General features: G+C 41.4%; 1 protein-coding gene across 1 annotated transcript in view; it reads right to left on the minus strand.

The window, feature by feature from the left end:
- luzp2 (leucine zipper protein 2) overlaps positions 1-12,009 on the minus strand; it is a 145,773-nt gene extending 133,764 nt beyond the window's left edge. The window contains exon 1 of the mRNA XM_086108157.1: positions 11,726-12,009. Within this exon, the coding sequence (XP_085964283.1) occupies positions 11,726-11,787 (62 nt within the window). The 5' untranslated portion in view covers positions 11,788-12,009. The remainder of the gene's footprint in view (positions 1-11,725) is intronic.
- Positions 12,010-13,316: the final 1,307 nt, after the last annotated feature.

Below are 13,316 nucleotides of genomic sequence, written 5' to 3' on the forward strand. Positions count from 1 at the left end.
TTGTGAAGTTCAAAAGCTGCTTCTATGGTTGGTAGCATGGTGTGACTGCAGATGCCAACCCACTAAGCACCAGCCAGCACGGCATCGACCGGAACATTTTCATCGATGACTATGTACAAAGTAGTAAATCTTTTTTTAGGAAAATAAATTAGCAATTGAAGATAATTTGGGATTGTTGAGGTGAGTGTGTAAAGGTATGATAGCCTAGCTAAATTAAAAATGTATTCAGCTACAAATAAAGGCCTCTCCCTTTAACAGACCGACATCCCAATCTGCAGTGGAAGGAAGAAAGACCGGGCAGTATACGGGAAAATATGCTGTATTAATAAATTAAAGTCAGGTGTACACTGGCTGCATTGTGACGAGATGATCACAGGCCATTTATTTTCATGGTCTGTAATGTTCATGAACCTGCAGCCAGGACACCTCTCATGGTGAGTTAGCATTTGTAATAGCACTGTTACTGTCCAATGCCTGTACAAATAATGTATCAGGAACTGGCTTTCCTTTTTTAGTTACGTTTCATCCATCTTGAATGGGGTTAGAGATGGAATAGTCAAAATATTGCAGCTATGAAGTATAAAATAATAAAATTTAAAAAAAAATGAAATAATTAAAACACATATGAAAAATAAAATGTTTGTGTGTGCGTGTGTGTTTGTGTGTCAATATCCAAGAAAGTACATTGAATGCATGGCTTGACTTTGGCTAAAATGTAAGAGAGGGGGAAAAAAAATACAACTGTTACCATGAAAATCAGTTTTCTGCTCAGTGGTCACAACATTCACTACCTTGGGGATTACTGCCTTCTTAACCTTCTTGCGGTGTTTTTTTCCTCCTAGTTTTACATGGAATCAGGGTGACAGACTCCCAAGATTCTTCCCATTTTGTACTCTGCTGTCTTGTCTATTTGCATCAGTACAATTGATCTGTTCCTGCTGCACATCAATAAAATTATGTGTAATGGTTTCCTGTTCCCTTGTGTATAAGGATGGACTGTATACACATTTAATGGGTTTACAGCGGAAATGTTCCATTGCCTGTCTTAAACAATATCCTGGAAGTCAGTAATCCCCAAACCCCACATTCATCCTGCAGGGAATTTCATAAAGCTCATTAAATCGGTGTTAATCCAAACACCTGTCATCAAATGCTAATTTGGGAAAACATGCAACCACAGATGTTTTCTATAACTCATTTAACACTGAAGTCGAGTCGCAGATATTTGATGCAAGTCAAATTGGTCTTTTTAACATAAAAACTCGTGCTTTTAGGTCTGTGTGAAATGACAACCTCCCCGGGTGTCTTCCCCCCCCCCCCCCCCCAACCAAATTCACCACCACGAAAGGGCTCCAGTTCAAGGGCAAACTATAAGATTGGAGAAACATTTGAATGCTTCCCACTAGCGGCACTGAAAAGGGGAGAAAATTGATGACAAGTCCAAGGGCCCATGACTGACTGATATTTGCCGCAGTGGAGTGGCGGTATTCTTTCCTACTTCTCACATCCAAACAGTCTTCAACAGCGGGCCGAAGAGCAGACAAAAAAAAGCAAGCTCTGGGAGGACAAGAATGACAATGTAGATCTGCATTTATATGTAACCTCTTCACACCATCATATGAACACGAAGCCAAGAAGCATCTTGAAATGCAATTGTTTGCATAATTTGCAGTCAGCATGTAATTTCACCCTCAGTGAGAGAACATCTCATGCGCATGAGACCTCAGATTGTATGATGACGAGCATGCGTTTGACCCTCCGCGCTTTACGCAAGTGAAATTTGTTGCATATATCATCCGTAGAGTTTGTTTTTCTACAGCTTTCTTGTTTTTTATTTTTCGGTGTGTGGATGCTCAGGCATTTGAGGGAAACAATGTTTTTGAGCCATATTGATATTCACTGTAGACTGCTCTCATCCTGTCATTTTGTCAACACCATCACTGTATGGAGCTCAGCCAAGCAAGACATCTGACAGACAGGCAACCCAGAGCGGTGGACTTTGGTCATGCAACTCTCTCGAGCTACCCTCTTTGAATTGTAACAGTGAGGTTCATTGCACATACAGTGCATACAGACCCACACAAAGTAGGGTTGCATTCTGTGGGTAAGACATCTCTTTGCGCTCTAGTCATTGCTGAAATACAAAATAAAAGCTAGGACAGACAGTTTAATCAGGAGTATGCAATCAGCAAGAAGATGAACTGCATGACTGGGTTCCCATTTGGTGCCAAATGACGCCGGAGATTGATTGGCAAGTGACAAAACATCTTTAAAAGAGGAAGCATTATTCCCAGAACAGTGTCTGCAGGTCAGAAATATGTCAGTAATCTGCCTAGAGTGGCACTTTTACTGTTTTCAACTAAGAATTTCAGTATGTTGGAGAGTCACCAATCTATTTAAAAAAAAGTAGCATGGTGAAAATGTGAGGCAATAAATGTCAGATGAAATAACGTTTCAACATAAATGTTGCCATTCGTTCTGTTAGTGGCTCAAAGCGGTGGCATGTATCTGGTCCTTTCACGAAAGTCTTCACGCATACATTTCAATTCAGAAGTGCCTTTGAATGCATAACATCACTTGAAACATATTGTAAAACCATGAGGGGTAAAGAGTTGCGTTGTTCTAAATGCAAAGGACTGCATGGAAAATTCTCTCCTTGTAGATAGAGTGTGTGGTGGGTACCGCACTTAACCATCAGGTTTCTTGGTAAAAAACTGAATAAATCACAGGTTGTCATCCAAGATGGATCCTGACACTGGAATATGCTCAGAAAATGATATGATAAAAATAACAGAAATCAACCAGACGCCTTTGAGGATTCAGATTTATATGGGCTTCATAAAAATAAAAATAGAAAGCTGTATTAAGTTTTCAAAACAAAATGAACATGAGCACGAGACAGTTTCGCAGTGTAACTTGATCATTTTATAATAAATTATAAAATTATAATAAATTCTCAATTTGGATTTGTTTTGTCGACTGTAAATATTGACTGTTTACTGATTTCCTTTGTGTCACCTAGCATAGCGCACACTGTATGTGGTTTGTGTGGGGAGCAAAGTGTAAATTCAACAGGTGAGCAACTCTCTTATTGTTGACTTACCCTCCAAGACTGAGACTCAGGCGGTCATTTAATTGCAGCTATCAACAAACATAAAACCTCAGTTTCTCAATTTGCTTAATTTAGTGCCATGCACCAAATGATGATTAAATTAGCACAACAGTGCAAAAAAAAAATAATTAAAAAAGCAGTACTCCACGAGTAACAAACTGAAATGCCTGACTTATCAGATATTTGACAGAAGGTGTTTCTCACTGGAAGTAGAATGCAGAGCAAGAATTGCCATTAGGAAATGTCAACACAGTAATTCATTTTACTTCGTGTAGCTTAGCTGGCCATTGATTGTAAAATGATGGAAGCAAGCACAAGTGGAACATTACTTTGACTGCATCAGTTCACATTCATTTTAATTCCAAATTTTACATCTGGGATATTAATCGAGCTAACAACTGGCGGGCATTCGTCTGGGGAATGTCTTTGAAATAATAAGACATATGTCGACAGATAGTATTTAAATAGACAATCGGTGTGAAGAAGAGAAGAGAAAAATGCTGCAGCAAAATAAATCATGTAAAAGATAAGCCTCGAATGTCTTGCTTCATCTTCCATGATCCAAGCAGTTTGTGTATAGTTGAATCATTTATAAGGCTTTTTTGCTCATGCCAAACGAAACACCTTCATCTTGCGAGTTGCCCATGATTTGGTGGATAATTCCACCGAGTTAGGTTCTACCGATAGTAAACCAGTGTTGGGTTTAGAGACAGTAGAAAAGAACAAAACTGGTGAATGATTATGAGCGATGGCAACATCATGGTCAAGCCAAATCTCAAAAAGATGAAGATTGAGACAAAATATGTGAGATTTACAACTCAATTGAGTCTTGAGCCACATGCACTGTTACAGAGAAGGCATTCAATAGAAGAGAATGTCAACGCTGAACGGCAATGAATGTCAAACTTGCCGCTGCTGAAAAACATGATGTCTGTTCACGCCATTCACTTGATGAAACGGTGAGAATCATTGCAGCCGAAAGGCAAGCGAAAAAGAAGATAATACAACCAGGTAATACCCTCTGCTCTCAGTGTGATGGATATTTGGACACTCTACAGTACAGTGATTCCCAACCAGGTTGCCGTGGCACCCTTGTGTGCCGGGAGAGAGATCATGAGGGGTACTGCAACCCCAGGAAGTTATCCAATTTCATTTAATTTCTCTTAAAAATTATATTGGTTAATTTATGACAATGATTGTTCATCTGTGCTAGTGACGTATAGTCACAGGCAGATAAATTAGATCAGCAGAAGGGACGATAAACCTGTGTATCCATCAGTTACTGTTCAAAAAACTGAATAAGTCATTGCTGCTCAGATGCAGATTCTACACAAAGTACCTTCATTTTTGAGTGAATTAAGACAAGACTTTCAATATAGGCCTCCCTGTGTGGACTTTGCATTTTATCCGTGCTTGCATGTTTTTTTTTTTTCAAGTACAGTCATACCTCGGTTGTCTACCATAATCCATTCCAGAAGGCTGTTCAAAAAGCAATTTGTTCGAAATCTGAAACTATTTATTTGGCCCGTGATTAGTGGCTAATACACTATCATGAAATAACAAACAGTCAGATTTGCGTAAATCACAACAAACACGTCTGCTCACAATGAACGTTACACGAGGAAGCGTCACTTCGTGTTAGGAAGCCGAGACGTGTCGAGTGCCGTATTCAAGTTTGCTCAGTTTGGTCGAAAACCGGTTTTCAGTCGTAAACCGAGGTGTAAAAATCTCAAATTTTTACATGAAATTCGAAATCCGATTTGATCAATAACAGAGACGTTTGAAAACCGAGGTTTGACTGTACTACGGCAGTTTCCTCCCACTTTTCAAAAACAAGAATGGCAGGTTAATTGAAGACAATTATCCTGAGACGTGAACGTCATGGCTGTTTGTCATCATTCCATGTGATTGGCCGGAAATCATTCAAAGGCCCTGCCTCTCGATGGAAACTGGAATGGGCTCCGGCATAAGCCGCAGAAAAATTGAGCAAATGGATCCTTTAAAATCACGACTCGATTCACAATTTCACTACCTCAAATTTGAAATGTTTCCAAGCTTTCATGCAGTTACTGATATGTAAACCAATTAGATGGTACATATCTCAGGGGTGCAGCAGGGCCCATAGCGAAAACCAACGTTGAAATGAAGGATAAAAAATAAAAAAAGCCGAGATGCTGGTTGAGTTGTGTTGAACGATCAGCGGATGTCTCAGTCAGATGCAGAGGAAAACGCGTGCCGTACGATGACACTTTGACTCAAATCTTATGCCATGAACAACATCCCCATTGAATAACCTCCGAAAAGCCCTGAGCGTCACGTTCATATGCATTGATCAGATGTGACAAGATCCAGAAACCACTCAAGTGTGCTGCTTTTGCTTCAAAACAAATTGACTCCAAGCTGCAGCGCAACAATACACTGAAAACAACCAAGTCCGTTTATATTCGCTGCCATTCTGACAAGGAATGGTGCGCAGCCTTTGTTTATTATGGTTATACATCTTGCACTACAGTGTAAAACAAAGAGCCAAGCCCTCCAGTAATGACTCATTTCTGAGAACACAAGCATCCGTGTTTAGAGGGACAGCGCAATTAAGTCTCTGCCAATTACAGCAACAATTTTGACAGCACGACTCTATGCGTAGTGACAGCACCAAAGCAGTACAATCAGCCGTCGGTTGAAGTTGCAATAAAGATCCACATCAAAGTTCCTTAGATGGGCTTTCATGAATTGTAGGTGGGAAGCCAAGTTGGCGGCACAATGACCGGGAACTTTGTGCTTGAACAGAAAAGGGGAAGGAACTACAGTACACTGCATGATGTGGAAACAAGTGGGATGACCTAAACATGTACGAATAACCAACCTATTCCATTTTTTCCAACAAAATTATTGTTTAAATCTAGCGTACAGCCAGTTTGCTCAAAATGCAGGAGAACTGAATAAATTCATTAGCAAATGGTTTAAATGGAGGCTGAATAAGAATGATGTAAGATTTTTTTCTTAAACAAATACCTTGCTTTTACACAGCAGACGCATCTTCCATCCATTTTCCGAACCGCTTGATCCTCACTAGGGTCGCGGGGGGGGGGGGTGCTGGAGCCTATCCCAGCCGTCTCCGGGCAGTAGGCGGGGGACACCCTGAATCAGTTGCCAGCCAATCGCAGGGCACACAGAGACGAACAACCATCCACGCCCACACTCACACCTAGGGACAATTTAGAGCGTCCAATCAGCCTGCCATGCATGTTTTTGGAATGTGGGAGGAAACCGGAGCACCCAGAGAAAACCCACGCAGGCCCGGGGAGAACATGCAAACTCCACACAGGGAGGCCGGAGCTGGAATCGAACCCGGCACCTCTGCACTGTGAAGCCGACGTGCTAACCACTGGACTACCGGGCCGCCCGCAGATGCATCTTTTTTTTTTTTCATTTTGTCATTTCACTATGTTGTGTGCAAAGACCATTTTACCAGATGTACATGACGGTAATTCATTTTATTTCCATAAAATAGATGAACAGTGTGAATGGCCGTTTCATTTTCGTTTTTCTTTTCTTTTACTGATACTAGACACAAGAAGGTAGCACAGGTTAAGTTATTACTGATTGATAACTGGTGCTCGTCAGACCACAATACTAAAAATTTCAGGACCTCTGGCCAAAAATGCGAACAGTAATGAAGATAAAACATCAAGACTACAATCAAAAAACAACAACAACAACCCTGAATTTATATCTATATGTGAATTGGACAAGATGTTTTCTGTCGTAAGATGGAAACAGCAAAGTACATTGAACCTTTCTTGAATATAAAATAAGCAGATCTTCATCCCGCATGACCTCTGGTAATTTTAAGTGCCTCATTTGAAGGAGCCTTCAGACATTTATAGCTCAATCGCACTGCTCCCATTGGCCATCCAATGATTTGGTTGCCTTTCATTTCCACTGCCTTTTGAGCATCTCCAAACATGAGGAGAGAATATCGCTTCTTTATACAGGGCTGCCCAAGTTTGCCTCTTACAAGGCAGGAGTAGAGCAGAAGAGGAAGTGTAATTACATTTTTGTCATGCCGAAAAAGAAAATAAATAGTCACAACCCCCGCCAACACGTGTCATCCTTTTGTCTAGATGCAGAAGGAACTTTCTCTGAGCAACTTCATATGACTCAATAAAGTCTCCGAAATCATATGAGACTTGTTTGTTCTAGTGTCCGTACACACACTCACTCTCGCTTCCTGGTTACCCATCATTCACCGACCTTTGGAATTTAGAAATATATGGACAACTTCATGGTCTGAAAACACTTCACTTCACTTGCCCATTAACTGACATAGATAATCTTCTGCCTTATGGAGAATACTTGATCTGAGGAATCAAAAAAACATAAACAAAAACAAGTGACTTGTGATCGACAATAATAATAATATCCACCTATTCATTTTCGGATCCTCTTATCCTCACAAGATCACGGGGGTGCGCCGGAGCCGATCGCAGCTGTTTTTGAGCAGTGCTCGTATCTCAAGTTCGTGCTTGTAATCCAAAGCAGAATTGGAATTGGACGTTCGACGTCTCGTATCTCGAAAAACCTATAAGCTTGTATATCAAGGCACCACTGTATATGCAATGCTATATTTACTACTAAGTACAAAGTCACATGCAATGTGTTTGAACAAATATTATACAATGTACAATTATAATGATTTGTTTCAGTCATATCCGTAGTGTGCCTGTCTTACATCTGACAATGTTTCCACCACCTCACCCTGTCTTTTCTCTGCTATGTAGAGCAGAAAAGCATTCTGCAACAATCTGCATGGAAAGGATGATGGTGGACAAAACTATGCGTGCTGGTTAACTTGAATTATGTCCAACAAAATATGCCTCATAGCAACTGAAATGACCACACACACACACACACACACACACACAAAAACATGCAAGACAACAAAACATTGCATTGTGTGCATTGTTTTTACAATCTATCAGAAATGGTCTTAATTAGCGGAACCTGTGTATTTGTTCATTATTTTATGAGAAATTGGATGTGAAAGTCAGTCACAGAGGTTACTCATTTTCTTGTTAGACATTTTTTTCAAGTGGTTGACACTCCACGAGTTTTAATTCATAAGTTCAAAAAAAAAAAAAGGCCTGTATTCAGTCATCAATCCAAGACCCACTCTTGCCCTTCCATGTGACATCTAAAACAATGTAACAATATGGAAATAGTGGAGACGGTGCAAGGTAGAGCAGCTTCTTCTAAGAAGAGCCTGCTGATGCAAGAGGCATCAAAGATGGTGTCAAGAAAATGTGTCAAAATGTTTTAAGAAAAGCCCTGAAAGACAAAACTTGAAAGTGGAAAAAGGTGGGACTGTTTGATCTGCGCAGGTGGAAAAAAAGAAAAGCCGAAAGCAGAAGCACATTCTTAGCCTCACAACCCTGACCTGAGGGTGGACAATCATATCTCACGGGGCTCGTGTCAATGCAGCCTTGTGTTCTGCCTAAGTACCAATTGATTTTTGCAATGCCGCAAAACCCTGCACAATCATTCTGCGGTCGGAGTTGCTCAATTTATTAAAGTCAAAGCCTTTTGATCACACTCACATTGGAAGTGGAGTATGCATTACTGGTCAGATACAGACATAAACTGATTATTTTTAAATAAACTGAGTATTTTTAATGAACATCGATACTGTTTGCATTATTATGCTATTACCGTGGATGTCATTTTTTAATTGAGGGCAATCATAACAGAAGAATGCATTTATTATATCGGGTCAGACATACCTTGGTGGATGTTGCACTTAACATAAAGGACAAAAGGGATTCACTCACAGACCACTGATGTGAAGATGGTGAATCTAACAAAGCGAGGCAGAACTTAGCCTCGCCTCTGCAGCAGGCTACAAGGTCACAATTCATTTTTTTCCTTTCGTCCGCCTTACTTTCAGTAATGTTTAATGTTACAGTGTTATGCCATAGTGGAACAGAATATGAGCCCTCAGAATAACAACCGAGTATGAAGGCAAAAAGTGCCATCTGAGTCTGAGCAAAATAAAATCCCAGTACAATATGCTTTAGTTGCATGTGGTAAACAGAACAATGCAAAGAAAAAAAGAAAGTTAAAATAAAGTCAATGATAAATTGTGATTGCGTCATCCGAACACTTGCACAATGTTACATGGAAATATGAAAACTGCTTCATGATATTGGAGTTCATTAATGGGCACTGCCAAAACAAATTAACATATTAGATTGAGTATGTCACCAACTGCAGCACAGTGCTAATGATAAGCACAATGGAAATGAAAGTGTTATGAATCAACTGTGCAGTCATTTCCCCAGTTCAATAGTGACATTTCCCTGAAACAACCACAAGAGAAACAGATGAAAGCAAGTACCGGTACTCCTTGAGGCCTTTCTTCCAGATACAGTAGTTAGGCTCATTGCGTGTCACAATGAAGCTATTAAAACACATGTCACAGAGACAAATGCTCGTTCAAATTACATGGCCAAGACCAACACTGCACCAAAACACTTGTCTGATTGACACACCATCGAATACTCTGTCATTAACACATCCTCAAAAAAAAAAAAAAAAAAAAAACATGTTCACTTGGGGAAGTGATTAACCTGCAATCTGGCCTAAAATAGATTCACCATACGTCAGCGGATATGCTTTTTTTTCTTGTACTGTATTTCATCTTGTCTACTAAGCAGCTCACAACGATATTTATTGAAGAAAGAATTTTCATAATTGGCATCGATTTACTGTACTATGTTATCTGGTGGATGGTACGGTGGTCGACCAGTTAGCATGTCCTCCTCACAGTGTAGAAGTCATGAGTTTGTGGATTTTTCTCCATGCCTGTGAGGGTTTTCTCTGGGTACTCCGGGTTCCTCCCACATTCCAAAAACATGCATGGTAGGTTGATTGAACACTCTAAAGTGTCCTTCGGTGTGATTGTGAGTGTGAATGGTTGTTTGTCTGCGCAACCAGTTCTGGGTGTACCCCACCTACTGCCCCAAGTCAGCTGAGATAGGCTCCAGCTCTCCCGCAAAGCAGTTCAAAAACTGGACTGATGAATGCATCTTATCTGGTCATGGCCACTCTTTGGCAGATGTGTTAGCCTGGAGCTGGGATATCCCCATCGCCTTCTTTTCTTAAGTTGGGCAGGTCAGTGAAATACCACTTTCATCTTAAAACGTGTGTTTGTTTGTTTGTTTTTTACTTTTCTAAACATGACATACATTCTTATTATATCTGATTACAATTAACTATTTTTGATGGTCTTCACCCTCAATAGGCACCTTGCAATGTATGAGAACCAGCAAAATTATCTCCACATCACTGCAAGCTCCCGTTCTCACCTGAACAATCACTTCAAAGGCTCATAAAGTACACTCTAATGGAATAGTAGCTACATAAAGACATTGTTAAGTTAGAAATGGTCAATTGTTTCGAACAAGAACACAATAAAATGATCACAAAGATGTGACAAAGAAGTTATATGCTATTTAGCGTGGGGTGAACATTTCCAAGTTGTCTTACTACAGACTACAAGAGTACGCATTTGCTTATTGCTATACATTAATACAGCCGGGAGGAATACAAGTCTACATCATTAGTTTTTCTCTGTGATATTGAGGTATATTGTGCGAGGCTAATAATCTCACTTTGCTAAAGGGCAAAAAAAATCTTTAATATCCAAAGGTTGGTATTGACCTCATTAGCAATGACAAAAAAAATGTATTTCTGTTGAGATATGTCATTCCCTTCGTTCCCAAAGAAAATATGAAACCAGAATTAAACTGATTAAGACACTCGGGAGCACAAAAAAGTGTACTATTATTTGTAGTAGTATTAGTATCATTATTATTATTATTTATATTATTATTGTTATTATTATGTGTGCCTCTGCACTTAAGTCTCCAAGGTATCATGAAAGCACTGATTCCCCTCACGACTCTTGTTAAGAGACAGTACAAGTGATGAACGGAAAGGATGATTTTTCAACGTAATCAAAACTGTCCCACTCATACATCATTCTTCATTCCTATGACTCTTACTTCTAAATGCAGCGCCGAAATCACACACACACACACACACGCACGCACGCACACACCTCAATCACACGCGCACACACACACCCACACACACACACACGCCTGAATCACGCACACGCGCTCACACACACGCACACACACACACACACACGCCTGAATCACGCATACGCACGCGCGCGCACACACGTACCCCATCCTCTCTTTTCACCGAATTTCAACTAGCTCTCTTTTAAACCGGTATGCAGCAAAAGTCTCAAAAACCACTATGGTTACCCCACCACCACCACCACCACCTCCCCGGCAGGCATCGCATTCAGGGAATTGCACACACAATGGGACAACTGTCTCTTCGCCGACCTAGAACTGAGGAAGATAATAGCCCAGTTAAACAGATAATCTCTTCCTTCCTCCCTTTAAGTCCTTGAGTTTCCTGAAGCAACATGCCAAATACAGTGAGTCCCTTGCCCGGACAATTTTAGAATCTTGTATTTGACAGTGCAGGACAGAGCTTCACAGTAGTAGTCGAATATTGGACGTTTGTACTCCTCGTTACCTGGTGTTGAGACTCAAAGCTGGACAGAGAAGCAGCATACAAAAAGCCTGGATGGATTTCATAGCTGTGAATCACACTCCCGTTCCTTGCCCGTCTCAGATGCTTTTAGCCTTTCCCCTGCGTCTCTCTCCTGACTCTCTTGCTCTCCCTTCTCACTCGCTGCTTGAGATGTTAGTGCACTCTCGCGTGCGCGCGCGCACTCACGCGCATGCGAAGCGGCAAACAAATGCAACACGGTGGCTGCGCGAGAGGGGTTGGAATAGCTGGTTTTAAATAACACCGAGACGCGGACCGACTTGCTAATGAAAAGGAGCGGGTGGGGCTTGAAATCAAGAGAGCGAAATGTGGAGGAGATATTATGTCAGCTTCTGCGATTGGTGCGAGGTATCTTTTTTGCCATTGGGTGGCTGCTGCTTGCTCCTCCAGCACTGAGGTACCCCATTCAGTCTGTTTACTACCTGCAATGTGCGAGCTGTGAGGGGTAGGACGCAGCATACCCAAGTGGTGAGAGTGGCCATCAGGGACAGGCAACATTGGAATTGACAGTTCTGAGAAACGGTGTGAACAGCTTTAAAAAGAATGTAATGGTCTTCCATTTGGTAAAAATGAAAATACGATGATGCAAAGCAAAGCAATGCTGAGGTGACAAAGTCATAAAAAGTCAAAGTAATTAAAATGAGAGCACGTTCCTCTGCCAAAGCGTAAACATTTGTATCTTGAAACACTTACATAAATAATGGGGGGAAAACATGCTCTCAATGAAAGAGGAGAGAATCAAAGTGAATCAGTGATGCCGTGCTCAAAACGTGCATGACGTCCCACACGTCGGCTACATGCAAAGTTTGAAACTCAAGGATTTTTGTCCATTTGTCAATGGACAAAAAAAAGAGATTGGTTGGGTTCACTTTTCCTGTCCCATGTCAAATCTGCTTCAATTCCACCGACTCTCAGGTCTAAATACGTATCCGCACTCCACGCCGACGCTATTCGCTCCACATCCTCAGCGCCAAGAACAGAATAGAACAGGAGTCGGCAACCCACGGCTCAAGTGTTGCTATAAAAATGCTGTCGAGATGCAAAAGGAAGAGAAAAGTTCTGTAATGGCAACCACAGTGAGTTGTCCAATTGGTGTTTGCTGCAGTGGTGTTGTGCTGTTAATAGCCTTCCATCCATCCATCCATCCATTCTCTGAACCACTTTATCCTGACAAGGGTCGTGGGGGGAGCTGGAGCCCAGCTGTCTTCGGGCAGTTGGCGGGGGATACCCTGAACCAGTTACCAGCCAATCGCAGGGCACACAGAGACGAACAACCATCCGCGCTCACACTCACACCTCGGGACAATTTTGAGTGTTGAATTAGCCTGCCACGCATGTTTTTGGAATGTGGGAGAAAACCCACGCAAGCACGGAGAGAACATGCAAACTCCACAGAGGAAGGCCGGAGCTGGAATCGAACCCGGTACCTCTGCACTGTGAGGTCGATTCGCTAACCACTCGACCACCGGGCCGCCTCAGTTAATAGCCTATGAAGAAAATACAGTGTTTGGCTGCACTCTGCCCTTGTTAGTTTGCCTCCCGGCACCACAACTTC

This window comes from Hippocampus guttulatus, chromosome 3 (genome assembly GCF_054856545.1).
Source record: "Hippocampus guttulatus isolate MCC_2025c chromosome 3, RoL_Hgut_1.0, whole genome shotgun sequence".
In the NCBI taxonomy this organism is placed as follows: domain Eukaryota; kingdom Metazoa; phylum Chordata; class Actinopteri; order Syngnathiformes; family Syngnathidae; genus Hippocampus; species Hippocampus guttulatus.